General features: G+C 40.2%; 4 protein-coding genes across 5 annotated transcripts; 2 read left to right on the top strand and 2 right to left on the bottom strand.

The window, feature by feature from the left end:
- The first annotated feature begins 7 nt into the window (after positions 1–7).
- LOC120729589 (titin-like) lies at positions 8–9,937 on the top strand. Its single transcript, XM_040025304.1, has 4 exons — positions 8–197; positions 640–736; positions 1,336–7,602; positions 7,716–9,937. Exons 1-4 carry the CDS (start codon positions 177–179, stop codon positions 7,748–7,750), a joined length of 6,420 nt encoding a protein of 2,139 aa, XP_039881238.1. The 5' UTR covers positions 8–176; the 3' UTR covers positions 7,751–9,937.
- Positions 9,938–10,133: 196 nt separating this feature from the next.
- Positions 10,134–12,361, top strand: LOC120729593 (calcium and integrin-binding protein 1-like). The gene is made up of 7 exons (XM_040025310.1): positions 10,134–10,364; positions 11,076–11,110; positions 11,205–11,304; positions 11,472–11,625; positions 11,725–11,843; positions 11,967–12,055; positions 12,141–12,361. Exons 1-7 carry the CDS (start codon positions 10,314–10,316, stop codon positions 12,160–12,162), a joined length of 570 nt encoding a protein of 189 aa, XP_039881244.1. The 5' UTR covers positions 10,134–10,313; the 3' UTR covers positions 12,163–12,361.
- On the bottom strand, positions 11,953–14,433 carry LOC120729591 (RCC1 domain-containing protein 1-like). The gene is made up of 8 exons (XM_040025306.1): positions 14,108–14,433; positions 13,799–14,014; positions 13,542–13,701; positions 13,306–13,427; positions 13,129–13,230; positions 12,870–13,040; positions 12,760–12,789; positions 11,953–12,645 (listed from the first exon to the last, which is right to left on the bottom strand). Exons 1-8 carry the CDS (start codon positions 14,313–14,315, stop codon positions 12,464–12,466), a joined length of 1,191 nt encoding a protein of 396 aa, XP_039881240.1. The 5' UTR covers positions 14,316–14,433; the 3' UTR covers positions 11,953–12,463.
- Positions 14,434–15,422: 989 nt separating this feature from the next.
- On the bottom strand, positions 15,423–23,422 carry unc45a (unc-45 myosin chaperone A). 2 transcript variants are annotated; one of them, XM_040025297.1, is made up of 19 exons: positions 23,272–23,422; positions 22,965–23,157; positions 20,917–21,092; positions 20,742–20,831; positions 20,439–20,606; positions 20,057–20,225; positions 19,760–19,930; positions 19,407–19,578; positions 18,979–19,279; positions 18,800–18,894; positions 18,505–18,646; positions 18,030–18,170; positions 17,778–17,905; positions 17,633–17,699; positions 17,358–17,471; positions 17,142–17,257; positions 16,452–16,569; positions 16,211–16,366; positions 15,423–16,121 (listed from the first exon to the last, which is right to left on the bottom strand). In XM_040025297.1, the coding sequence occupies exons 1-19, from the start codon at positions 23,293–23,295 to the stop codon at positions 15,834–15,836; spliced, it is 2,829 nt and encodes a 942-aa protein (XP_039881231.1). In that variant the 5' UTR covers positions 23,296–23,422; the 3' UTR covers positions 15,423–15,833. The 2 variants fall into 2 exon arrangements, with proteins under 2 accessions (XP_039881231.1, XP_039881232.1); XM_040025298.1 differs by lacking the exon at positions 23,272–23,422 and having other exon boundaries at positions 22,961–23,093.
- Positions 23,423–24,762: the final 1,340 nt, after the last annotated feature.

The following is a 24,762-nucleotide window of genomic DNA, read 5'->3' as shown; positions in this document are numbered from 1 at the left end:
CCAATCCACCGCCATGCTTATTTTAGTCACTGAATGCTTTTGCAGATAAAGCAGGCAGTGATTGGCAGAGTTGTGTATCTGTGTCCTAAACGTTTGGGGCTCACAGCACTTTGGGCATCTTTACCAACAAACTGATTAACAAGGGATCTAAATTTTCAGTTTAACTAAGAGAAACGATGGAAGAAAACAACAATGAGGTAAGAAAGTCATCTTAAACGTCATTGTAATATAGTACAGAAAGCATTTAGGGATCTTCAAATGTCCTTTTAGTTGAGTTATTTTTTTCTGTGCATGTTGTTGTTTGCATGTTAAATGGGAGCCTTAAGACTTAAATAATAATACAGCTTTAATGTGTTCGTCAGAGCAGTTGGCAGTCTGGTTGGCCATGTCTGTAGTTATTTTTAACACCTTCAAGTGTTTCGGTTACACACATCTCACTCAGCAAGATAGCCTACTTTCTATTCTTGTTTAAAACTCACTCAGAGGGCTTTCTTTAACAAACTTAATACAGACTTTAAGCCACCAAATAACCAAATCAATATTATAATCTTGGAACAAGGTAAAATGTATTTTCCTATTTAAATGTATACATTTAATCTCATTTTCACTAACATTAAAAGTTACCCCTCTCTCTTGTAGATAGGAAAGAAAGCAGAAGATGAAGCTCACGTTCTAAATATAAACATGACACGGGATACTGAGGTTTCCCAGTCACCCTCCACTGTTATTGTTGAAGGTATGTTGCACATTCATCCTGTCTCTGCGGTGCATAGATTGCATGTATTCGTACTTTGTTATAAAGTTAAGTTAGAAAATGTTCAACAAATTATTAATAATAAATTCCATTAACATGTCTTTGTATTGAAGTATATAAAAGAAGGATGCTTCTCCCAAGATCAGTTTGTTTCATATGTTGATTAAAATGCCTTAGATAAGATTAAATAACTAGCACAGTGTTAGTTTTTAACAGTGTAAAAGCAGTAGATTAGTTTTAGAAAATCCTCAGACATATAATTTTGTGTTTTCTTCAATGTACAATACAAATTGTACATAAAAGCTGAGAAATATGCCAATGATGCCTCTTGTACATCGTCTTATTATCTTTTAGGAGATACCTATGTCATTTCCAGTCAAATATATATGTGTATGTATGTGTGTGTGTGTGTGTGTGTGTGTGTGTGTGTGTGTGTGTGTGTGTGTATATATATATATATATATATATATATATATATATATATATATATATATATATATATATATATATATATATATATATATATATATATATATATATATATATAAATTGTAATTATAGCTTGTTATTCTGCACTACAGGCCAGCCTTCTTCTGCTGCAGAAAATGGAGAAATCAGCCCAAATGTCCAACCCACCCCCATCACAGATAAGGAAAATGCTATTAAGCCAAAACTCCAGATTACCTTTACAACATTCACTGTCAAGAATGGTGAAGAGTTAAAAGTAGAGGTCCCAGTCTTGGGGAACCCAGCACCAAAAGTTGAATGGAAAAAAGATGGCCAGGGAGTAAAAGAAACATCAAGGCTAGAGATTTCAACCACACCGTCATTAACAGTCCTTCATATCAGACATGCTATCAGGGAGCACTCTGGTCAGTACTCTGTCACTGCAGCCAACAGTGCTGGAAAATATACAGGGGAAATCACCGTGGTTGTTCTTGAAAAGCCAGACCCTCCCACGGGACCTGTCACGATTGATGAAGTCAGTTCAGACTATGTTACCATCTCTTGGGAGCCACCTGAATACACAGGAGGCTGTCAACTAGACAACTATGTAGTGGAGAAACGGGAATCTACAAGTATGGAGTGGCAGACTGTTTCTGCAACTACAGTAAGAACCACAATCAAAGTTACCAAGTTGAAGACAGGAAGTGAATACCAATTCAGAGTGTTTGCAGAAAATAGATATGGAAAAAGTACTGCAATCACATCACCCATTGTAGTTGCGCAATATCCATTCAGTGTTCCTGCTGCCCCAGGCACCCCCTTTGTTTCCACTGTTACAAAGTACAGCATGGTGGTTGAATGGGAGCCTCCAGTCAGAGATGGAGGCAGTCCTGTCATTGGCTATCACCTTGAACGCAAAGAAAAGAACAGCATTTTATGGACCAAACTTAACAAATTTGTTATACCGGATGCTCGCTTCAAAACAAGTGGGCTTGAAGAAGGTATTGAGTATGAATTCAGAGCCTTTGCTGAAAATATTGCAGGGCTCAGCCCATCTAGCAGGATATCAGAATGCTATGTGGCAAGAGACCCCTGCGATCCACCTGGTAAACCTGAAGCCGTTGTCATTACGAGAGAGAACATTACACTCCAGTGGGCAAAGCCCAAATATGATGGTGGAAGCAGTATTACAGGCTATGTAGTAGAAAAAAAGGAGCTCCCAGATGGCAGGTGGATGAAGGCAAACTTTACAAATGTTATTGAGAATCAGTTCACAGTCACATGTCTGACAGGAGGACAAAGTTATGAATTTAGAGTAACTGCTAAGAATGGGGCTGGTGTTTGGAGTCCACCTTCAGAATGTGTAACCATCATTGCACAGGATGTTATTGAAGGACCCACAGCATCAGTTGATCCTAAGTTCAAGAGTACTACAGTTGTTCAGGCTGGAGAGACATTCGTCATTGAAGCTGATTACTTTGGAAAGCCTCTTCCAGCAGTAACATGGTTGAAAGAAGGAAGAGAAATCGACAAAGTCACACCAAGAATGGAGATCAAAACCACTCTCACACATACAACCCTGACTATCAGGGACTGTACACGAGCAGATGGGGGACACTTTCTCTTAAGCCTCACTAACATTGGTGGAACTACTTCTGTCCCAGTAAATTTGAAGGTCCTGGATAGACCTGGTCCTCCTGATGGACAACTGAAGGTAAAAGTTATCAGTGCAGAGAAATGCAGTCTTCACTGGAATCCCCCCTTAAATGATGGAGGTGCAACTGTTTCTCATTACATCATTGAAAAAAGGGAGACCAGTCGTGTTACATGGACAGGAGTTGAAGCTCATGTTGAAGCTCTCAGTTACAAAGTAACAAAACTGGTACCTGGCAAAGAATATGTATTCAGAATTGCTGCCGTGAACAAATATGGTGTTGGTGAATTTTTGGAATCAGACCCCTTAATTGCACAAAATCCTTTCACACCACCAAGTGCACCTTCTACACCTATAGCTACAGCTGTTACCGGTGACTCTGTAACATTAACATGGGAAAGGCCTGAGACTGATGGAGGTTCAGAGATTGATGGCTTCATTGTGGAGAAACTTGACAAAGAGGGTGTCAGGTGGACTAAATGCAACAAGAGAAGACTAAATGATTTGCGTTTCCGATGTACTGGGCTCACAGAGGGGCATTACTACCAGTTTAGAATACTTGCAGAAAACGCAGCTGGTGTGGGTGCTCCCAGTGATCCAAGTGAATATATAAAAGTATGTGAAGCTACTTACCCGCCTGGTCCACCAACCAACCCCAAAATGACAGACTATTCTAGCAGTACTGTGTCTCTGGCTTGGTCAAAACCAATCTATGATGGAGGAGCCACCATCAGTGGATATGTAGTAGAGATGAAAGAAGCAACAGATGATGAGTGGATTACATGCACACCAAGCGCAGGTGTAGAGGACACAAATTACACTGTGAAAAGACTGAGAGAAAATGCAGAGTACAATTTTCGTATTCGCGCCATAAATGCTGCTGGAGTCGGAGACCATGTGGATCTACCTGGGTCTGTGGTTGCAGCCGAAAAAGTAGAGGCACCAGAGATTGAGCTGGACGCTGCCTTGAGGAAGATTGTCAGCGTTCGAGTCTGTTCCACTTTACATCTCTTTGTTACCATCAGAGGAAGGCCAGAGCCTGAGGTTAAATGGTCAAAGGAAGGTGACACCCTCAGTGAGCGTGCTCAGATCGAGGTAACAAGCTCCTATACTGTGCTACTCATTGAAAATGTCAACAGAAATGATACTGGGAAGTATGTGTTGACGGCTTCGAACTGCTGTGGCTCCAAGTCAGCATTCATCAATGTGAAAGTTTTGGACTCTCCCAGTGCACCAACAAACTTGGAGGTTAAGGATGTAAAGAAGGATTCTGTGTCCATCTCTTGGGAGCCACCTTTGATTGATGGAGGAGCAAAGATTTCGCACTACATTGTAGAGAAGCGAGAGGAGACTAGAAAAGCATTCACAAGCGTCTTTAGCAACTGCATGAGGAATTCATATAAGATCGACAATTTACAGGAAGGATGCTTCTATTATTTTCGTGTCCTGGCTGTGAATGAGTTTGGCACTGGGCTGCCAGCAGAAACCACGGTAGCTATTAAAGTCTCTGAGGTGCCCCTGCCTCCTGGCAAGATCACACTCAACGATGTCACATGCAGTAGTGCAAGACTCTCTTGGGAAAAGCCAGCCCATGATGGAGGAAGCAAAATCACATGTTATATTGTAGAAATGCAAGCTAAGGGAGATGACACATGGACAAAATGTTCAGAGAGTAAAGCGCTCGATGCAATTATTGATGGCCTGACAAAAGGAAAAGAGTACTTCTTTAGAGTGTGTGCAGTGAATGAGAAGGGAAAGAGTGAGCCAAAATGCCTGCTGGCACCTGTGATAGTAAAGGATACCAGTACTGAGCCTATGATCAGTCTGCTGTCCAACACATTCAGTGTGAAGGCAGGAAATGATTTAAAGATCGATGTTCCATTTAAAGGGGTACCACCACCAACAGCAACCTGGAAAAAAGACGGCAATGCACTGAAAGAGACAAGCAGAGTAAATGTGAGCACATCTGACACGTCATCTCAGATCATTATCAAAGATGCAACCAGGATAGATGTTGGTGTTTATGAGGTGACCCTGAACAACTCCGTTGGAACCACCTCTGCTCAAGTATTTGTTAATGTTTTTGAAAGGCCTGGTCCTCCAGCAGACCTCAGTGTTGATGATGTCAGTGCTGACTTTGTGTCTCTGTCATGGCAGCCTCCACATTACACTGGTGGATGTCAAATCACTAATTATGTTGTTGAGAAAAGAGATACAGGCAGTACATTATGGCAGAGTGTATCAGCTACAGTTGCAAGAACATCAATCAAAATTTCCCGTCTGACACATGGCACTGAATACCAGTTTCGTGTTGCTACAGAGAATCGCTATGGAAAGAGCCAATTCACTGAGTCAGAGCCTGTTGTTGCTCAGTATCCCTTCAAGCCACCTGGCTCACCACCCAATCTTCATGTTGTGCAGGCCTCAAAGTCTGTTATGGTCATTGCTTGGAGCAAACTGGAGAGTGATGGCGGCAGCCCTATTATTGGGTACCATATTGAATGCAAAGATCAAAGCAGTATTCTGTGGAAAAAATTGAACAAAAGCCCAGTGACGGAAAACCAGTATAAGGTGACAAGTGTTGAGGAGGGTCTTATATATGAGTTCCGGGTGTGTGCAGAGAATATGGCAGGTGTTGGACCCTGTAGCAAGCCATCTGATCCTGTAGCAGCTAGAGACCAGTGTGACCCCCCAGGCAACCTCACTGTCACCAATTTAACTAACACTTCAGTAACTCTCTCGTGGGACAAGCCAGAATATGATGGTGGCGCTAAAATAACTGGTTACATTGTTGAGCGCAAAGAACTGCCCGATAGTTGCTGGCTTAAGTGTAACTTCACAAACTTATTGGACACCTTCTTTGAAGTGACTGGCCTTACAGAGGGTGAACAGTACAACTTTCGTGTTATTGCAAAGAATGCAGCGGAGCTCTTCAGTCCACCCTCTGAAACAACCGGACCTGTCACAGCACAGCACAATGTAGAGCCACCCAAAATTATCTTGGAAGACAAATTTCGACAGGTGGTGGTTGTCAAAGCAGGAGACCTCCTAAGAATAGAAGCTGTCATCTCAGGCCGCCCCAACCCTACAGTGTTTTGGCTGAAGAATGGTAGAAATATTGGCACCACAGGACGAGTTGAAATAACCGCAACAAAAACGCATACCTCTCTGCTTATCAGAGAAAGTGTTAGGAAAGACTCTGGGCAGTATACTCTTACTCTCCAGAATACAGGGGGCACCACATCTAAGGCTATCACCTGCAAAGTACTAGACAGGCCTGGTCCACCTGCTGGACCCCTTGAAGTTTCTGGACTTTCAGCAGAAAAGTGCACCCTCTCATGGGGAACTCCTCATGAGACTGGTGGGGCGGAGATCATGTACTACATTGTTGAGAAATGTGAAACCAGCCGTGTTGCCTGGACCCTTGTGTATGGTGACATGATGTCAACTACTTGCAAGATAACCAAACTTGTCAAAGGAAACGAATACCTGTTTAGGGTGAGGGCAGTCAATAAATATGGTGAGGGTGAGACTTTGGAAAGTGACCCAGTCAAGGCCATGGATCCTTTTACCATCCCATCTGCTCCAACAGATGTTGAGGTCACAAGTGCAACCAATGAAGCGATGACTATTTGCTGGAAGACGCCCGCCTCTGATGGTGGCAGCCGCATCAGCGGTTACATTGTAGAGAAAAGGGAGAAGCAGGGCATCCGTTGGGTCCGGGTCAATAAGAAGCCAGTCTATGACCTACGAGTCAAAGCCTCTGGTCTGCATCCGGGATCTGAGTATGAATTCAGAGTCTTTGCTGAGAATGCTGCTGGGCTAAGTGAACCAAGTTTGCCATGCCCACTCACCTTGGCAGAGGATCCAAAGTTTCTTCCTTCCCCTCCAGTAAAGCCCACTATAATTGATTCATCCAGATCTTCAATCACTCTGTCATGGAACAAACCGGTGTTTGACGGTGGAGCGGCAGTTACAGGGTACAAAGTTGAATTCAGAAAATCAACAGAAGAAGACTGGACTGTTGCTGTTCAGAACACAGATAGGACAGAGTTTACAGTAACTGGACTCACATCGGGGACAGCATATGTTTTTACTGTCAGATCCATAAATAAAGTTGGTATTAGTGAGCCTAGCCCAGAAACAGACCCCGAAGTAGCTACAGAGCGAGAGGAGAAGCCTGAGATTCACATTAACCCTGAGATGAGAAAGACTCTGCCTGTTAAATGTGGCAGCTCCTTCACATTGACGGTGCCTTTCACAGGCAAACCTGTTCCCAGTGTGTCATGGGAGAAAGCAGATGTTGATCTGCGAGTCAGAGGAATGATCAACACCACGAGCTCTGCCACCTCTATCACAGTGGAACGAGCAACACGTGATGACTCTGGCAAATATACTGTCAAACTGCAAAATGCTGCTGGATCTGCCTCTTTGACCCTAAATGTGAGGGTTTTAGATTCACCTGGTCCCCCGGCTCATATAATAGTTAAAGATGTGACTAAGAACTCTGCCACTGTTACCTGGGACATTCCTGAGAATGAGGGAGGGTCTCCCGTGAAGAACTACCTTGTAGACATACGAGACATCAGCAGAACAGGATGGATAAAACTTACTGACAAGTGTCGCCGATTGTCTTACAAGGTGTCCGACCTGGAGGAGGGAGGAATCTATTTCTTTAGAGTCACAGGAGAAAATGAGTACGGGATTGGGGTTCCAGCTGAGACCAGAGAGGGAACAAAAATGACAGGTAACACTTAAGATTAAACACACCATCAGCTACAAGAATTCTTTCGCAAAAATCCATGTTAAAACCTCACCTGCACACTTTTACATGCTGTTTTACCTCTGTTTTTGCTTTAGATACAACAGACTGGGAGACAAATCCAGGAGCCTAGCTTGCCCCACGTTAAGATAATCATCTCCTGAAATTTGGAGATATTCATCAGGGGTTGGTTTTGTTTTTTTTTATAAAAATAGAATAGATGAAATTTTATTTTAAGATGTTCTTTGTCGATTGAGTTCAAATCAAAACATATTTTGTAAAACGAAGGCAATAAAAAAAAGTTATTATTAATAGCTCGTGCTGGTGAACAACCATTCTGATGAATTATGATGTATCAGTTTCTAACTTTATGGTTCAAATGTCTTTATTTATGTAAAGGAAAGCAGTTTCAGGCAGCACACAAAAATTCAGAGACTCTGGAATTCTGTATTGCTTAAGGTTATCCCTGCTGGGATAAAACACATGCAGATATGTTTTTGTCTTTTGCCTGACATGAGAGTCAGAGTATAACGAGTTGACAAGTTAGTCTCATGTCCCTGTACTTTTCTGTCTTTTGTTTGGGGAAGTAACCTGATTAAACATGTACATCATATTTATGCCAAAGATTTCTTTTTTTTTTCTTTCTGAACATGTCAGACAAACATATATGTATGCTTTGGGTTGACTTTATAAAAATTCTCTCACCTATGTTATTTATGCTGACAAAAGACAAGACAATATTACTTTATAGGAGGTAGGAAAACCAGCAAGAACACTTTTAATCTCAAAACCATAGTTCTACATCTATGTTTGCTTTTTATTTTACTATTTCTGGAGGAGTTTAGGAATGGTTAAATAAGAACTGACACATTAAAAAAAATTCCGTTCTGTATTAAAAATACAAAAAACAAATTTATAAAAAAAACGTGAAAAAAGTAGATTTGTCCAGGTCAGGTTATACACCAAAGATGGAGGAGAAGAAAACATGGAGGTAAATTCAGATTCAAGATATGAAGTATCTATGTTTTATCATCTGAGAGGGGGTCCCCTTCACCAAGGAAGCAAGAACACAAAGAAAAGAGACAACAGAATAAGCATCCTCAAGCCCCATCTCCTGAACTGAAAACACATGAAAACATGGATAAATGTGCTTATTTATTTCTGATATGTGTGCGAATGTGTGTGTGAATGGGTGGATGACAGGTTGTGTAAAGCGCTTTGGGGTCCTTAGGGACTAGAAAAGCGCTATACAAATACAGGCCATTTACCATTTACCATATTGTCACAATTTCTTCTTGTCAGCAGATTTGACATGCAATCCTGTTGTGTCCAGACAGATGACAATAAGCCAGCTAAACAACAACAGTCGACTATAAGCTAAAATTATGGTACAGTCTAAGTTTTAAGTTTCTGATCTCCATTGGTTGACTAAAACAAGTTTGTCATATTATAGCAGCCACCATAGTTACAATTATGCACTTGGATTGGGAGGGGTAAAAAAACAGAATTCATTTGACTGCAATCTACAGACATCTAGTGGTGAGATTTTACACACTATTACTTTAAAGATCATCAATTAACCTAACCCCACTGATTGATGCATGTCTTTGGACTGTGAGAAGATAGTAGTAGTCACCCTCATACTGAATACTCATTCAGTTTCAGATAAGTCTTGGTTTATATTAATTTAAGCAACTTTCTAAATCTACTGAAAATAAATAGTGATGTTTTTTGCAAATTAATCTTTTTGATATCTTTGCTTAAATACACTTTTAAAATAATAATTTAAACAACTACAAAGAGAATAAATTAAGCCTTTGTGAGCTAAGGAAACAATTTATTATTATTATTTTTAAATAATACAACAGGATTGAATGGATTACTATTATTTTTAGATTATGACATAAATGTGTCCAGTAAATACTCAGGACCATAGAAATGTTGTGCAATAATATTTTATATGTTTTAACATATGTTTGTAATGTTTGTTTTGTATTTATGATTATGGGGTTGCAAGTATAATTAATTGGGTTGCAGATCAGTGATAGTATTAGAGGGTGTGTTGTTGTTTTTTCAGAAAAAGATGCTGTGTAATTTAATGGATTATGAAAGTCAAGAATAACCGTAGTTATACAAATAAAGAAAGGAAACATTATTTTGTCTTCTTTGGTAATATGTGGAACTGGGTTGGACTGGTTAGAGTGATACAATCTACTGTAGGCCTACTACTAGTGATTCTATCACTAGAGACCCCACAATAATAGGACTCGCAGGGCTTTATTTTTATGCTACGAAAATAAAAGCTACTCCTTGTACTTGAGTACATTTCACTGCTCACGTCTTACTTATAAAAGTGTTTTTAGTATCCTTATTTCATCAACGACCTTTACACACTTCCAGTCGGTCTCCTCTTTTATTTTGTTATCTCAACGAAAATCAAGTAATGATGACAAAATTGTGAACAGGAACCAAACTGAGTTTTTCCTTGTTTTAAACTTTCCAAAGAAAAAAAGGCCACTTTTTTTTTAAGGTTTTGCATATACGTCACTATAGAAACCGCTACGTTAACCCGACAATGGGAGGACGCTTCTAGTCAGAAACCGGAAGTAAGCGAAGCAGAAAACATTAGCCGTTCAGTAGTTTTGCGGGTTACTGTTAACTCCGGCAAAGTACAATTTGGAGTTGAAAACTTCGACATGGGAACTACGGCGAGTCAACTTTCGAAAGAGTCGCTCTCAGAATATCAGGTAAGTCCCGAAAGCAAAGTCTCCACAGGCAAACTTTACCTATTTTCTTAATGGACGAGTGGAAGTGTTTTTTACGCCCTGTAATAACGTTAAAGGAAGAGCGTAATAGCTTTGTTAGCCTGACGTTTCAAAGGAGAAATAAAACGATAAGCGTCCTGGTGCTCAAATAACCAGTATTATTTACATTTGTAGTTGATGTAATTCGTATTGATTATATGTAACGTCTGCGGAAATACTATTAAAAACAAGTTACGGTCACTAGCCTAATAACAACCAATACTGTTGCTTAGACTCTTTAGAAACATCCGTTTGAGGGTAAAAGTTACAAATTTATGTTAATAAGTGATTGTTGTCTTTGCACTGATGCTTACATTTACTTTGCCTTTGTTTTGGAAGAAGAAAGAAGCGCTTATTGTTAAACTGAGGGTTACTAAACTCAGAGAAAATGTATTCATAAATATATGTGTCATCCTTTTATCTCCTGTTTGAACAACTTCAGTAATTAAAATCAGCTACGCACTGAGTGGGTCCGGGCTGTCTTGTCTTTGTTTTGTTGTTCATTCAAAGCTCAGTTTGAAAACTGTTTATTATTGTTTAATGTATCACTTTTTATATGCTTTTATTTTTCTTGTTAAATTAAGAAGATGCCTGTTTATTTGAACAAGAAGCTCTTCAACTTCTTAAAGGACTAATCCTTACATATATTTTTAGGAGCTGACCTTCCTGACAAAACAAGAAATTCTTCTGTAAGTGACAAGCTGCAAGTCATCATACTAACAAAAACATTTTGTCTTCTGCTGGTTGTTGTAATGTGTGATATATTTTTCTCTTTTTTTGCAGTGCACACAAGAGATTCACAGAACTGCTTGAGAAACATGAAAAAGAACAAATAGATGCCAGAGTACCAATAGACAGGATTATTACTCTGCCTGAGCTCAAGGTGAAAAGATTTTAACAAAACATATGCATTACATTGTTTTTATGTTTTGTTTTTTGCGTTAATGCTTGATTTCTATGTTTATGGGATTATATTGTAATTCATGCTCTGAAGGAAGTGCTTCAGTGGCTGGTAATCTGTTCTGACCTTTGTACTCATTCCCGTTACAGTCCAACCCCTTCAAGGAAAGAATCTGCCAGGTGTTCTCAACCTCTGAACAAAAAGATGGAAGCCTCACTTTTGAGGACTTTCTGGATCTTCTGAGTGCCTTCAGCGACTCTGCTACTCTGGAAATCAAATCCCACTATGCATTCCGCATATTTGGTAAAAAAAAAAAAAAAAAACGTTGATAAAAAGTGATATAGTTATTTTTGCACGCAAATATGTCAGTCTACGTAATGCTAACCAGTCTGCTGCTTTCAGACTTTGATGATGATGGAACCCTTGACTGTGCTGATCTGGAGAAGCTGGTTAACTGCTTAACTGGTGAGACAAACGATGCAAAACTTTCCTCCACGGAAATGAAGCAGCTCATCAGCAACGTGAGATTACTGAGTTTGTCTTTATAGTTGTAAGGGGTGGTTATAAACTGCGTGTGGGATGGTATACTGAGGTGTCAGTAAGCCTAACAATGTGTTTCTTTTCCATGTCTGCGTGTTGTTTAGATTCTTGAAGAGTCAGACATCGACAAGGACGGAACTGTGAACCTCTCAGAGTTTCAGCACGTCATTTCAAGGTCACCAGATTTTGTCAGGTAACTAGAAATCCAGCTGCTCCAAACACCAATAATTATTTGCATTTATAAGTGTCCAATTGATTCTCATTTGATTTATCCACAGTTCCTTCAAGATTGTGCTCTGAAGACTTCCAGTGGGCCTTGGAGATGCATGCACCTTTTTAATTTTAGTGTATAATTTTAAATCAGAACAATTTTAATTACTTGCCTTAAATTATATTTACCTGTGGATTTTGCTGCCTTAACTGTTTTATGTCATTTGTCAAATATAAACCCTTTTTAAACATCTGTTTGAAGAAAAAATAAAAGTTTCACCAAAAAGTATTGAGTTGAGTTTTTATAGAGAAAAAAAATGAACAAAGAAATTTAGTTAAGTCTTTGTGTTTGTAGGAGAAATTTACAACTGTTGTCCAAAGTTCACTGTGCTTAACAAGTGCATTTTGTGCTATTTTCAGCACAAGCTACTTCCTCCTTTACAGCAGCAGCAAATGTGTTCCATGTCCCGCACACCACATCAAGCACACGCATCTGCTCAGCCCTGAAAAACTCCACACGCTGCGGCTCATCCGAACTAGTTACTGTTTGGTGTCCAAGCTGGCCGTATTCCCCTGTAAAGGTAATAAAGGCAAAGATGCCAAAAATCTTGGCGTTCACTTTGATTTGAATGATACTGCTGTGAGTATTTCATTTAGATGTAACACATTTCTAAAACCAAAACTCACCCCATCCCCAAGTGTAGAGGTCACCAGTGGCTGAAAATAAGAAATTGTGACATGATGATTGCTAGAAAATGTGCATCCCGGTAAAACAACTGTCAGAAGAGATTCCTTACTTGTTACTGCAGCTGTGTGGCGGGAACCACAGCTTACTGCTCGGATTTCACATGATGAAGAGACATCCAGCAGAGCAGGGAACGCCTGGATTGATATGAACACATCTTCATGCTCCTCTTCCTCCTTTAGCTTTTCATCTGGTGGTGTGCTGGTATCACAGCATAATTCTCCTGTTTGATAAGGTCAGTGGTTCAAAATGGATGTAAAAACTGCCTCTTCAATAGAACTCTTTAAAGCAGTGCACATTTCAGGACAGACCTGTTTGTTGACTAGTTTTCTGCTGAGATTTCCTCAGACCTCGAGAAGGAAGTCCAAGCTGGCCGCTCTCATTCCAGCCCCACACATAGAGGTCACCCCCATCTAAGAACAAAAAGATCCTCTTCAAATCCTTTTCAAACTGACTGTAACTTGTCCAAATCTTTATTTGACATTTACCACTAATGCAAGCTGAGTGCCAGCCTCCTGTAGCCACATGGGTCATGGGCATCCCCCAGAGTGCCTCCACTGCTCTGGGCTCCTCCTCAGAGGTGAGCCCTCCATGCCCCAGCTGACCATGGCTGTTACATAAACACATGCACGCATAGGAAGATTACTTATGCTTATTTGTTGTTTATGCATGAAACTGCTGCTTCTCACATGTTCAACAAAGACATATGTGTGAGTGGCTCCACCTGCCCAGTCCCCAGCTGTACACTGCTCCAGTGGCAGTAAGAAGAACGGCATGCTCTGCACCCAGTGCTAGGCTCCTGGCTTTCAGGTGTCCTGGTAAGGTGCAGTAGAAGGGAGGCTTTAAGGCAATGTAACCTCCAGGGACCAATGGCAAATTCACATCTATAAAAATAAATAAAAAGTAATATTGAGACTCTGTAATTTCATACATCATTATTAATGTCTGTCTAGCCAGATAAGATATTAGCATACACATTACCAGAGCCCTCTGCGTCGGTTTTTATATCCATGCTCCATGATGGACTCTTCTCCCTCTTCTGCAGATCCCAGGTCTCAATCCTGTCTGGGAAGGCCAAGGTCAAGTGCGATTCACTGATGAATACATCTTTACAACCATGGCTCTCTATTTTAGAAATACCACAGTCCTCGCTGGAGACCGATTCCCCAAAACCTGCCAAGCTCAGGCAGCTGTCTCCTGACAGAAACAACAAACAACAAAACAAGAGCTAAGCTAAAGCAATAGATGTATTAATCCTCAGGACTTAGGCGATGTCTTTGATACACTCACCCTCTAAATGTAAAGATGCTCTTCGACTCCAGCTCACTCTGATCTGACTTGTCTTCAAGCAGCATCTACTTCTATCCACGTGACTGCTGAGCTCTGCTGGGTGACTTATTTTGACTTGGTGGGGCGCGCTGCTACTTTCTCCTCTGCCTGACTTTTCCTGGACACATATCTGTCCAAAGGCGTTGAAACCGAAGCCAAACCAGCGCATCTGAACACCGAGCAGCTCAACAGAAGCTGTTCGCAAAACTAACCTACGATTGCGCTTATTTATTTATTTTTTTTTAATACAGCAGGAGCACAAGCGGCGAGAGATGATGACGAGTGGCGAGGGAGGAGCATGTCATTTAAATCGTCTTTAAAGAGACATACACCAAGTTCATGTTTATTGACAGTATTTAAGGTTGCTCTGTTACTACACATTACACCGAGATTATTGTGAACAAAAGCTGTGCATCAGGCATATACCTCGGGCTTTTCACAATGTCTTATAAATAGCTGGCTCACTAAGTGTGAAATGTGCGTGCGCATAAACAGTTGTACAATAAAAAGTTGTACAGACATGGAAGGGTTGGCTTTTTTGATCCAGATTGTTATGTGGCCTAAGTGGCCTGGCTCACTTACGTAGCAGATCAGCTGGACTGTACATGATCACTAAACTAAATTGAGTTTGAAACCCCTGCCATAAATTATAAAATGTGCGCCACAAACTTTGATAGGACAACTTGTGTCACATTTCTTATGTATTTAGTTTGGAAAGTTGTAGAATGGCCATTTTAATAATATAAAAATTCTCAGAGCAGTCAGTGGCACCCCTCATCCTCCTAGCAGATGTACCTATGATGTCAATTTCAAAATCCTTTCTTCTGTTATTTCATTCACGATATTTTCAAAACAAAAAACAACTGAGATTCAGACTCATCGGAGACTTTCAGTACATACACTTAAGGTATAAATTTGAAACTCCTACATTACTTCATTGTCAAGTGATCGCATTCAAAGAGTTGGGTATCCATATTGCCTGCCCAGCAGGGCAATGACAATACCTCACCAGCCTTTCATGGCTGAGGGATAAAAATAGTTGGGCATCCCAGCACTAAAGCACCATTATAAAGTACATCTAACCAGGTGGGATATGGAATAAAGTAAACAGAGAAGTGAGGATTGGTCATTTTTATTTATTTTTTTTCATGTGTTCAGTTAAAACGTATTAAAACAACAAAGCACACTGGGAATGTGTTGGATTGTCAATAATAGTGATAACAAACATTTAAACAAAAAGTAAATTTTATAGTGTAAATGAAATGTTTCTATTTTTGCTGAATATAAAATAAAATATTGAGAAAAGTAGTGTGCACAATAAAAATAAGAATGTGTTTGTGGGACTAATAATGACACTCAAATGAAATATTTGCACATACATAGGAATGGTCATTTTTAGTGGAAATACATGGAGGAGAAATGTTGGTCTCTGGGTGGAATACGCACTTTTGAGAGACTTTAACAAGCGTACAATCAACGTTACACAGCAGTCAAAAAAATCATTTCTGTGCTGTTGCTTCTTCCATTTGTTACCATTCTTCACTACATCCCTTATTGCTTTTAATCATTTTTTGTTAAGACATATGAGCCCATTTCCTGCAAAAATGAAATTACTTCACTGGTCCAATATAATGTTCAAAGAACTGAAACGCTGTCAGGTGGCACATCCACACACTGCACTTTGTGTTCAGGGTTCAGTTCCTGAGCTCTTCTCCTTTTCTTCCCTGTTTCTGATGATGCCGTACTCCATTGCTTTATCCAGGCAGTTCTGAGCTATCTTCGAGACGGCATCTGGCATGCCCTCTCCTCCCTTTGCAAGGACGGAAAGAATCTCCAGAGCTTCGCTCTCTATGAGTTTCTCAGCCAGACTCTTCTCTGCCTGGATCATGTTCTGAACTATGACCACTCCACGATGACGTAGGTCAGGTATTTCACTGAGCAACAAAGCCTGCACAATTTCTAGCCAGTGGGTTGTCTGAGAAGATAACAGAAGTCATGTGAGCAAAAATAGAGTAAAAAAAAAATAAAATAATGGTAGCGACACTACTGGAGTGCTTTTCTTACAGTTCCAGGGATGCGAGCGCAGAGTTCAGGATGTTCGGCTGTCAGCATGGCCAAGGTTCCTGCAGCAGCTTTCCGCAGCCTCCCGTCATCCTCTCCGCTGTAAAGCACGAGCAGCTTCAGGCGATCATTTCCTGTGGCCAGGTAGAGCTTCTGCACCTGAGGATGCCACACAGCACAGCCGCTACTGTCAGTTCAACCGGTATTCATGTATTCAAAGACTTGTTAATAAATTATCCCTTACCTCAGTATTTAAAACCAAGTTGCACATGCACTCTGTGGCAGAAGCTCGTACAAGGTCATGCTCCTCAAACATGTAACCTTCAATTTTAGGTACAGCTTTCTCCTTGATGATCTTTTGCCTGTGAAAGTGTATACTTAATTCAGAAAACTGAAAAACACTTATGAAACTGCGCTGATCAGGATAAAAGATGCTTTAAAAGGCAGATATAATGTCAGTTTTGAAAAAAGTAAAAAATAAAACAGAACAAGGCATGCTTTGCATAACTGCACAACTTCAGTGTTAATTATCAGCTTCTACAGTGAAAACAGCTTTGACAGGAAATTAGATTTCAGTGGTCAACAGAGACTCTAAATGTTTCAGTCTTTGGAAAGTTGCCATACAAGAAAATTACTGCATGTTAATCAAGTCTGTGATTTAGTCCATATTAGGTCTTAGTCACTTGTGGTCACCCTGGAAGAATTTAAAAACAGGTTTGATGGAAGGATTTCACACCATCTAAATACTTTATGCTAAGCAATAAAAGTGACACATGTATTGATCTGCAAAAGTAGCTTTGCAAAATGCAGAAAATGTAAAATAAAATAAATAAATAAATAAATAAATAAAAGTATCCTAAATGTAATGTTCTGGAATGAAAATAGACAGTTTTATATGAATACTTTTAGTAGAGACTCCCCCCTAGTGGCGAACCTGAGTCTATCGTTGATGCCAGCCAGGTTTGTGAGAGCCATGAGTGCCTCAAAGTTCTGCAGCAGGGTGCACTCAAGCCTCAGAAGGCTGGCTAGTGGGCGTACCACCTCATAGATCTGACCCCAAAAAATACACAAACAAACAAAAGCAAGATAATGTTAAAGAGTTATTGTATTTTTTTTAAGTTAACTTGTGTGTTACTGTTTGCATTTTTACCCTTTCTCCTGGAAAGGCAATCTCCGGGTTAGACGTGATGGTTATTTTTGCCAGGGCTTGTGCAGCTTTGATTTTTCCTGCATCTGTGTTGTCGGATGCAAGTGGGATCAGAGCCTTTTGGAGGAGAGCAGCAGACATAAATCATTTAAGCCTTCTGAAGTGTGGTGCTTAGTTAAGAGTGTAGGCTAAACCGAGTGTATTTTAGAATAGAATAGAAAAAAATCCTTTAATTGTCCCACAAGGGGAAATTTGGGAAATTTTTATCAGTACACTACCTTTCCTCCACCCTGTGCCACCACTGTGCCTCTGTCTTCCTGTCGCTCCACTAGGGCCAAGAACACCCTGCCGTGAAAGATTATATTAACCAGAAAATCTACAGAAAAAACAGTGAAAGATAAAGACTTACTGCCATTTTCCTACCTGGCAATACATTCCCTACAAGCCTCAGTGAGTGCAGGACTCTCCTGTTTGACCATGCAAACCAATGCAGAAACCACACCAGCCTCCAGCAGCTTCACCAGCCTTTTCTCTACATAGGAAGGTGCATCCTAACATAAAAAAAGCAGGCAGAAATATGAATCATAACCAAAAATAATTGAAATGAAGCTGTATAAAATAAATATTGTGCTATGTTAGTTCTACTTGAAAAGAAAAGGTTAATTTTAGTATTACCTTGGGATGTTCCTCAGGTACATGCTGCTTTGCATACTTGGCCAGCTCCACCATTTGAGGGTCTGGTTTCTCCACATCATAACTGTTGGTGCAATTCACTAATGTAGAACCCACAGCAAAGAGCACAGTCTTATCCTCGGACTGCAAAAACACACAGAAAACACAAAAAGGGCATCAGTGCATTTCAAGCATGGATGATAATCTGGACCTGTGACATGAAATAGTTAGCAATAGTTACTTAGATTTAGAACAAATGAGTCCAATGAGAGACAGGAAAGGACTACTGATTAACTGGTCAGCGCTATAGACAGGACTAACACTGCCATCTAATGCACCGTGAAGGTGTGTGCCAAATATGCTGGCGTTTGGTTATGAAGAATCACACCCTGTTAACTCCACAGTAGTCAGAGTGGAGAAAATATAAGACTTCAGTTTAAATTCTTTCAGCTATGAGGAAAATAATGATGAGTTATACCTTTGCAAGGTCAAACATGGCCAGCAGGGCATTCTTGTCTTCCACCAAGTCTTCCTTTACATCTGCATCAAAGGTGAGGTAGGCGAGACCTTCCACAGACCAGCGGCGGGAAGTTGGGGGGAGAGTCTCATTACACAGCCACCTTACAGAGAAAGAGATAAAGCTTGTCAGTTATTTGAAATCCAGTAATCCACTCAAAACCTGGTATTTAGATCAGGTTTTGCAGATGTACATCAAGCATGCTGCATCTCTTAATCTATACCTAGGGCTTAAGATTCAATATAAGCCAACATACTTCCTGCACTGCTTGGCAAGCTTAAGTGTAGATCCTTCTGCAAACTGCTTCATGCTGAAATCTGTTCCTCCTGCTGATCCAAGCTTGCACAAACCCTGTGCAATAGCCCACATACACATAGCTGTTATTTTCATCTTTATTTAGAAGTGTTATTTTCTAAAACTATCTGTGGTACTTACCACTAGGGCTCTCACACGTATCCTGTCATTCTCGCTCTTCTTGTATAGGTCCTTTAGCAGGGACACTCCGTTGGCTGTGATAAATGAAGCTCTCTTGGCTTTGCCTGCAGCATGGATTAGAGCCTCAACCGCTACCTGCTGGTGAGTAACATCTTCGGAGGCACACAGCGATATCACGGCATCCATCATTCCTGACATTTCCAGAGTTCTGTTACCCACGTCACTCGGCCCTTGTAGAAGCACTGAAACTGTCTGGATGGCTCGCAGCTTGCCGTCTAGGCCAGGCCGGCTGAAATGTTGCCTGCCCACAACAACATTATGTTAGAAGAATCAATCAGTTTTCATGCTCACAAAGGACTTGTGAGGCAGTTCTGGAAAAAAGATCCAAACGAACAAACAGTTTAAACAAGCTTCCTTGGTCAACTCACTGAACATATTCTTCACATAGTTTGTTGAAGTTCTCCCTCTCTTTGTCACTCTTTAGGTCATCATAGAGTTTGCTCAGCAAGACTGAACAGCTCATGTGACTGTTGTCTGTAAGAGGTGGCCCTTCTGAGATCTCTGGGACAGTCCCAGCCACTTCCAGGATTTTCTTCAGCCCTGTAGGAAAACAATGAGTCTCTAATTGATGTGCAGTGATAACAGATAACATCAGTTATAAATTTTCTAAAATAGAAAAATGAACAAAATAAACATGCATCTTTGTGTCATGGTAATGCATGCCTTGGTATCCACCATGGTTTAATAAAATATTTGCCTACATGTAGGATGTGTTTCATACCCTGGTCTACCACCCATAACGTGAGGGAGTTATCTGGGTTTTTCAAGGATTTGCGGGGTACTTGTTTGACAAGGAGATTTATAGCGCTGTCTCTGCCCGGTCCTGACACATTTGATGCTGGCATCATTTCCAAAAGGTGTCGTAACATTGACCGCAGCTCCTTGGATGGTTCTGTGTTTAGATTCATATAGTGAGTAACAATTAAATGTAAAGAACAAAGAGCCGACACACACAAAACATTTGCTAAAGGTTAACCTTCAGTGTAACCAAGTTCCCAATATAAGTATCTAAACTCACCAGGAAGTATAGCTTCATCTTTTCCTCTGATCTCTCTTTTCATTCCCTCTGTCAGAGCTTCAAACATCACCTGTAGCAGATGGCAGGCAGCCAGAGACACACTTGAAGCTCCTGATCCCATTACCGCACACAGCTGCTCCATTCCCAACTCATTCACTATCGCCATAGTCTGGAAATTCAAAGAATGGACATCAGCAATAACGAATTGCAAAACAACTGAGTGACAAGCACATTGAACAGCCTGCTCTAGCTTCACATTAATGATGGATGGAAATCAGAATGCATATAAACCTTTTTTTTATATAATTCCAAACTACAAAAATACAAAAAGCGACTTTAAAGATGAAGCAAATAGTAATCTCAAAGGAACAGTCACACTTACTCTAGACTGATGTCCTGTGCACAAACCAACCAATGTCCTGAGAGCAGAAAGTACAACATCCTCCAGCTTTGACTGCAGAAGTTTCTGAATTAGCTTCACTCCATCATTACGGAAGATCTGTTCAGCTCCTGCTTCCTCTCGAGATAGCACCACTAGATTCTGAGCAGCCTGAAATTGATTGAAGGATTTGATTATTTTGGTGCCGTACAGTTTTACAGACGCATTAGCATTAATGAAGAAATATCAGGCGCATCAAGAATGAATTAGAGGAATGTATTCATCTGCCTTTTGAGTTATTCTCACCTTCTGTCGATCGCACTCTTTAGTAGATGGATCTAAGAGGAGGGAGAACATCTGCTGCACACGAGCATCGGTGGAGTTTAGTTGTGCTGACTAAAGGGTTAAGAGAAATGATTTCAATTAGCAAGATACAATTTAGAAAATAAGTTTATCCACACCTTTATCCACATCACACCACCTTTTGCTGAATCTGTGCTCCCAGCTGTCTGAGCAGATCCTGGAAAGCTTTATTTTTGGGCTCCAGTTGGGCACATCTCTGAGCATCCAGAAAGGCCTGGTCAAACCGGCCAAGTTTCTGAAATGCCTGGGCCCTCCGAAATCTGGCTTTCACATCACCTTGGTCAGTATCGAGTGCTGGAAAGAGACAATAATAATATTCATCAAAGCTGCAAAAGCATCTGTGTAAAGACGCATTTCATGCAACAATGTCCAGAATGCTGAAAATCACAAGTTGTGAATAATGTTATCCATTATAAAAAAATATTTCTGCTGTAACTATTGCTCAATAAGAATTCTTTGGTCTATAATACCTACCTAATAACTAAACGTTTGTTTTTGTTAAGACAACATAATGATACTGGTGACATATATACCATTATAATTATGTTGTCCATTGTTTGTTTAATTATTATATTGCAGGAAAAGATGCTTGTATGTAATCGGCGTCATCACACTGTTTGGCCAGCAGAGCGCATTCAAACTCCATTGTTTACAATACTCTCAGTTTGCACCACATGTGGCAGAGTATCAATCAAGTAGTGTCTTCACAGTAACTAAGAAAAGTCAGTAAACACTTTCACTTTTTCAATATAACTTAAATATAATCTAGATATACCATAACATTAAAACCACTGGTTTAGGTATCCCATTACTACCAAAACAGTTACTAGGTCATGGTCACAGGATGCCTGGTGAAGTATTCTTTCTTGGTACTGTGGATTGCAGCGTGAGTGCCTTCATGTATTAGTGTTGTTCCACTCAATCATGTGATAGGTTTGGATGTGGGCAGTTTGAAAGCTGGACCAGTGCCTTTGGCTCTTTATCTATCTAGCAATTTAAATCTATATGTATAAAGAAAATATATACACAGTATGAGTCAGATGAGCTGATCTGTAGAAAATTGTCAGATTAGTAGCTCAGTTTAAAGTTGTCATGCTTCTTTTGTTTCTTTTCTATTTTTTAGCATCTGAATGAATGAAATATAAGGCCATCTGTGCATTTATATGCTTGTGTGTTATGCGCATAGATTCATTTGTATGTATTTACAGAGGTATTGCAAATTACCTTATTGTTAACTACTCATATACACAAAGTACAGGTTGATAAGATATTTCCGCACCTTTTTTGTTTGCCTTGATATGACTGTGGAATTTATTATGATTTTACATATTCTAACCCATACATCGTAATATAAGTGCACTTGTCTGTGTCTTACTATTTATATTTGTTTCCTGCATAGTTGGCGTGGAGCACCCACAATTTCATTGTACATGTACAATGACGGCACGGTGGTTAGCACTGTTGCCGCACAGCAAGAAGGTCCTGAGTTCAATTCCACCATCAGGCCGGGGTCTTTCTGTGTGGAGTTTGCATGTTCTCCCCGTGTTTGCGTGGGTTCTCTCCGGGTACTCCGGCTTCCTCCCACCGTCCAAAGACATGCAGCTTGTGGGGATAGGTTAATTGGATAATCCAAATTGCCACTAGGTGTGAATGTGCGAGTGAATGGTTGTCTGTCCCTGTGTGTTAGCCCTGTGACAGACTGGCAACCTGTCCAGGGTGTACCCCGCCTTTCGCCCTATGACAGCTGGGATAGGCTCCCGCGACCCTGAAAAGGATAAGCGGAAGCGAATGGGTGGATGGATGTACAATGACAATAAAGGGCTATTCAAAAGTGTACATGGCGAGGTTCCAGGAGGATGACTGTTATCATTATGGTCATTGTGCAAGTGTACCCTTTATAAGGTTGGACAGGATCCAAAAACCTCCCAGCAGGAAGTTACTTTTATCCATAATTGTTAATGTGACTGGCGAATATGGATAAAAAGAACACAAGCCAATATTCATATTGTGAAACTATTTGGATGATGAATGAACTTTAAACCGCGTAAAATGGGGCTAATTTGAGCACTAATACGGACTATTTTCTTTCATTTCAGCTAAGTTGTGGGCCGCGATGAAAGAGAAGTTATTCAGTGATGTTGAGAATAAACAAGAGAACATACCGACCTTTCGAGGCATCAGCCTCTGCCTTGCTGTACTCCTCCAGCTTAAGGTAGCACGCAGAGCGGTTACGGTACAGTACAGCTTTGTCTGCCTGGCTGTCAGTCAGCTTCAGTGCTTTGGTGTAACAGCAAACAGCACCCTGCATGTCTCCTGCCTTGAAAAGAGTGTTTCCTTCCTCTTTCAGGGCGGCGGGGTCCTAAAGTAAAGACGGGGGGAAAGGTAGCAGCGGGATCACAGAGAAACTTCGATCAAATGTATTTGAGTGAAATTAGCTAAGCTAGGGAAAAGTAGCGAATTGTTTCTACATTACCTTTTCTTTTTCAGTCTCACTCATCTTTAAGGTGTCGCACACAGTATAATGCAAATATGTAGATTTATTTTACTATACGTGGTCGCAAACACCGCTAACTCCAGCCAAACATGTTACATCTTTCTACACTTCCGGGTGTCGGAGCACGTTGATGACGTGCACCGCCCCTCTCGCCCACGCTGTATTACCATAAAAGGAAGAGAACAGCTACAACGTTTCTGCCTCCTTCTCCACTTTATTTGGTTATATTTACATTCCATGTGGCTTTCTTCAGTCCATGGAGACACAGAGAGTTATATCAGGCTACTTATGTCATAAAGAGGGGTTGTGAAAGCCAGCAGTTCATTTTTTTTCATACATTCACCATATCTGTCTGAGAACTGTAATATAGCAATATAGAACTATTTTTTTTTAAAGGAATTACACATGATAAGAACATTTGGGTTGTTAGGTTGTGGGAAAATCATTCGTCTGACTGGGTTGTTCTCCACTCGCCACATTTTGTAAATGTAATCACAAATGCTCAAAGTTATTGAATCAATAGAGCAGCTTTAAATTATATATTTTTAAGAATTCATTTATGTGAAGTTTTAACATAAATGTTATGATTTTTTTCATTATTGCCTTTAAAAAAAAGAAACTAGTTATTTTGATTAACTGTATAAGTGTATGCGTAAGTCTGATTAACTAAGTACCACTCAAAGATAAATTGATCTTTTACTGTAATTATTTCAAATTTTTTAGCACTGATAAATGTCAGTAACTTAGATAAGTATCCTATGTATGATGCAGGACAATGTTAAACATTTTTATGTGAACACTGTCCACTTGGGGAGGCTATTAGGCAATACAGTCTTTTATTATACTAAACTTGATCAAGACAGGAAGAAGGAACTAGTGTTTGTCAGTTTGCATGTTGTTGTATTTATATGTTACGTGCTAGGGATTCCATTTGAAATGTTTGTGGATGTTAATTAAAATGTTTTGCATGTCAAACTCGGTTGTTCCACAGTGCCAGTTCAGCCAAAATATGTACTTCAGGTCATACATAGAAGAACAACAACTTAAATAATGTGTTACATTAAAATTTAAGCACCTCATAGTGAAGTGATTCATTTATTATGAACCAAGGAAAACGTTCTCTCACTTTTTGGAAACAAGAGTGCATTCTGAATTTTGGTGTAAAAAATAAAAAAAAATATATATATATAATTGCAAATTAATATGTTAACCTAAGGTCAGCACTACTGCTTTGTCTCTTGCAGTGGAACTCCACAGTTAAAAACACTAAAGGACGTGTACTGCATTTCTTATACCAGTCCTATGGGAAATCTCCTTTTACCAATACTGTCTAGCACTATTGTTCGGTGTCCTCTGTCGCCTTGGAGACAAGTTTGTCACCTTTGGTCTTTGTGCTCAGGTACACCTGTTAAGGCTCTTATATTACCACAGCACCTTTGTTAATTTAGAAGAATATCCAGCATGGTGATT

This window comes from Simochromis diagramma, unplaced genomic scaffold (assembly GCF_900408965.1).
Source record: "Simochromis diagramma unplaced genomic scaffold, fSimDia1.1 OVJJ01000293.1, whole genome shotgun sequence".
NCBI classification, from domain to species: Eukaryota; Metazoa; Chordata; class Actinopteri; order Cichliformes; family Cichlidae; genus Simochromis; species Simochromis diagramma.
The sequence above is the reverse complement of the archived record's forward strand: the minus strand, read 5'-3'. Positions and strand labels throughout refer to the sequence as shown.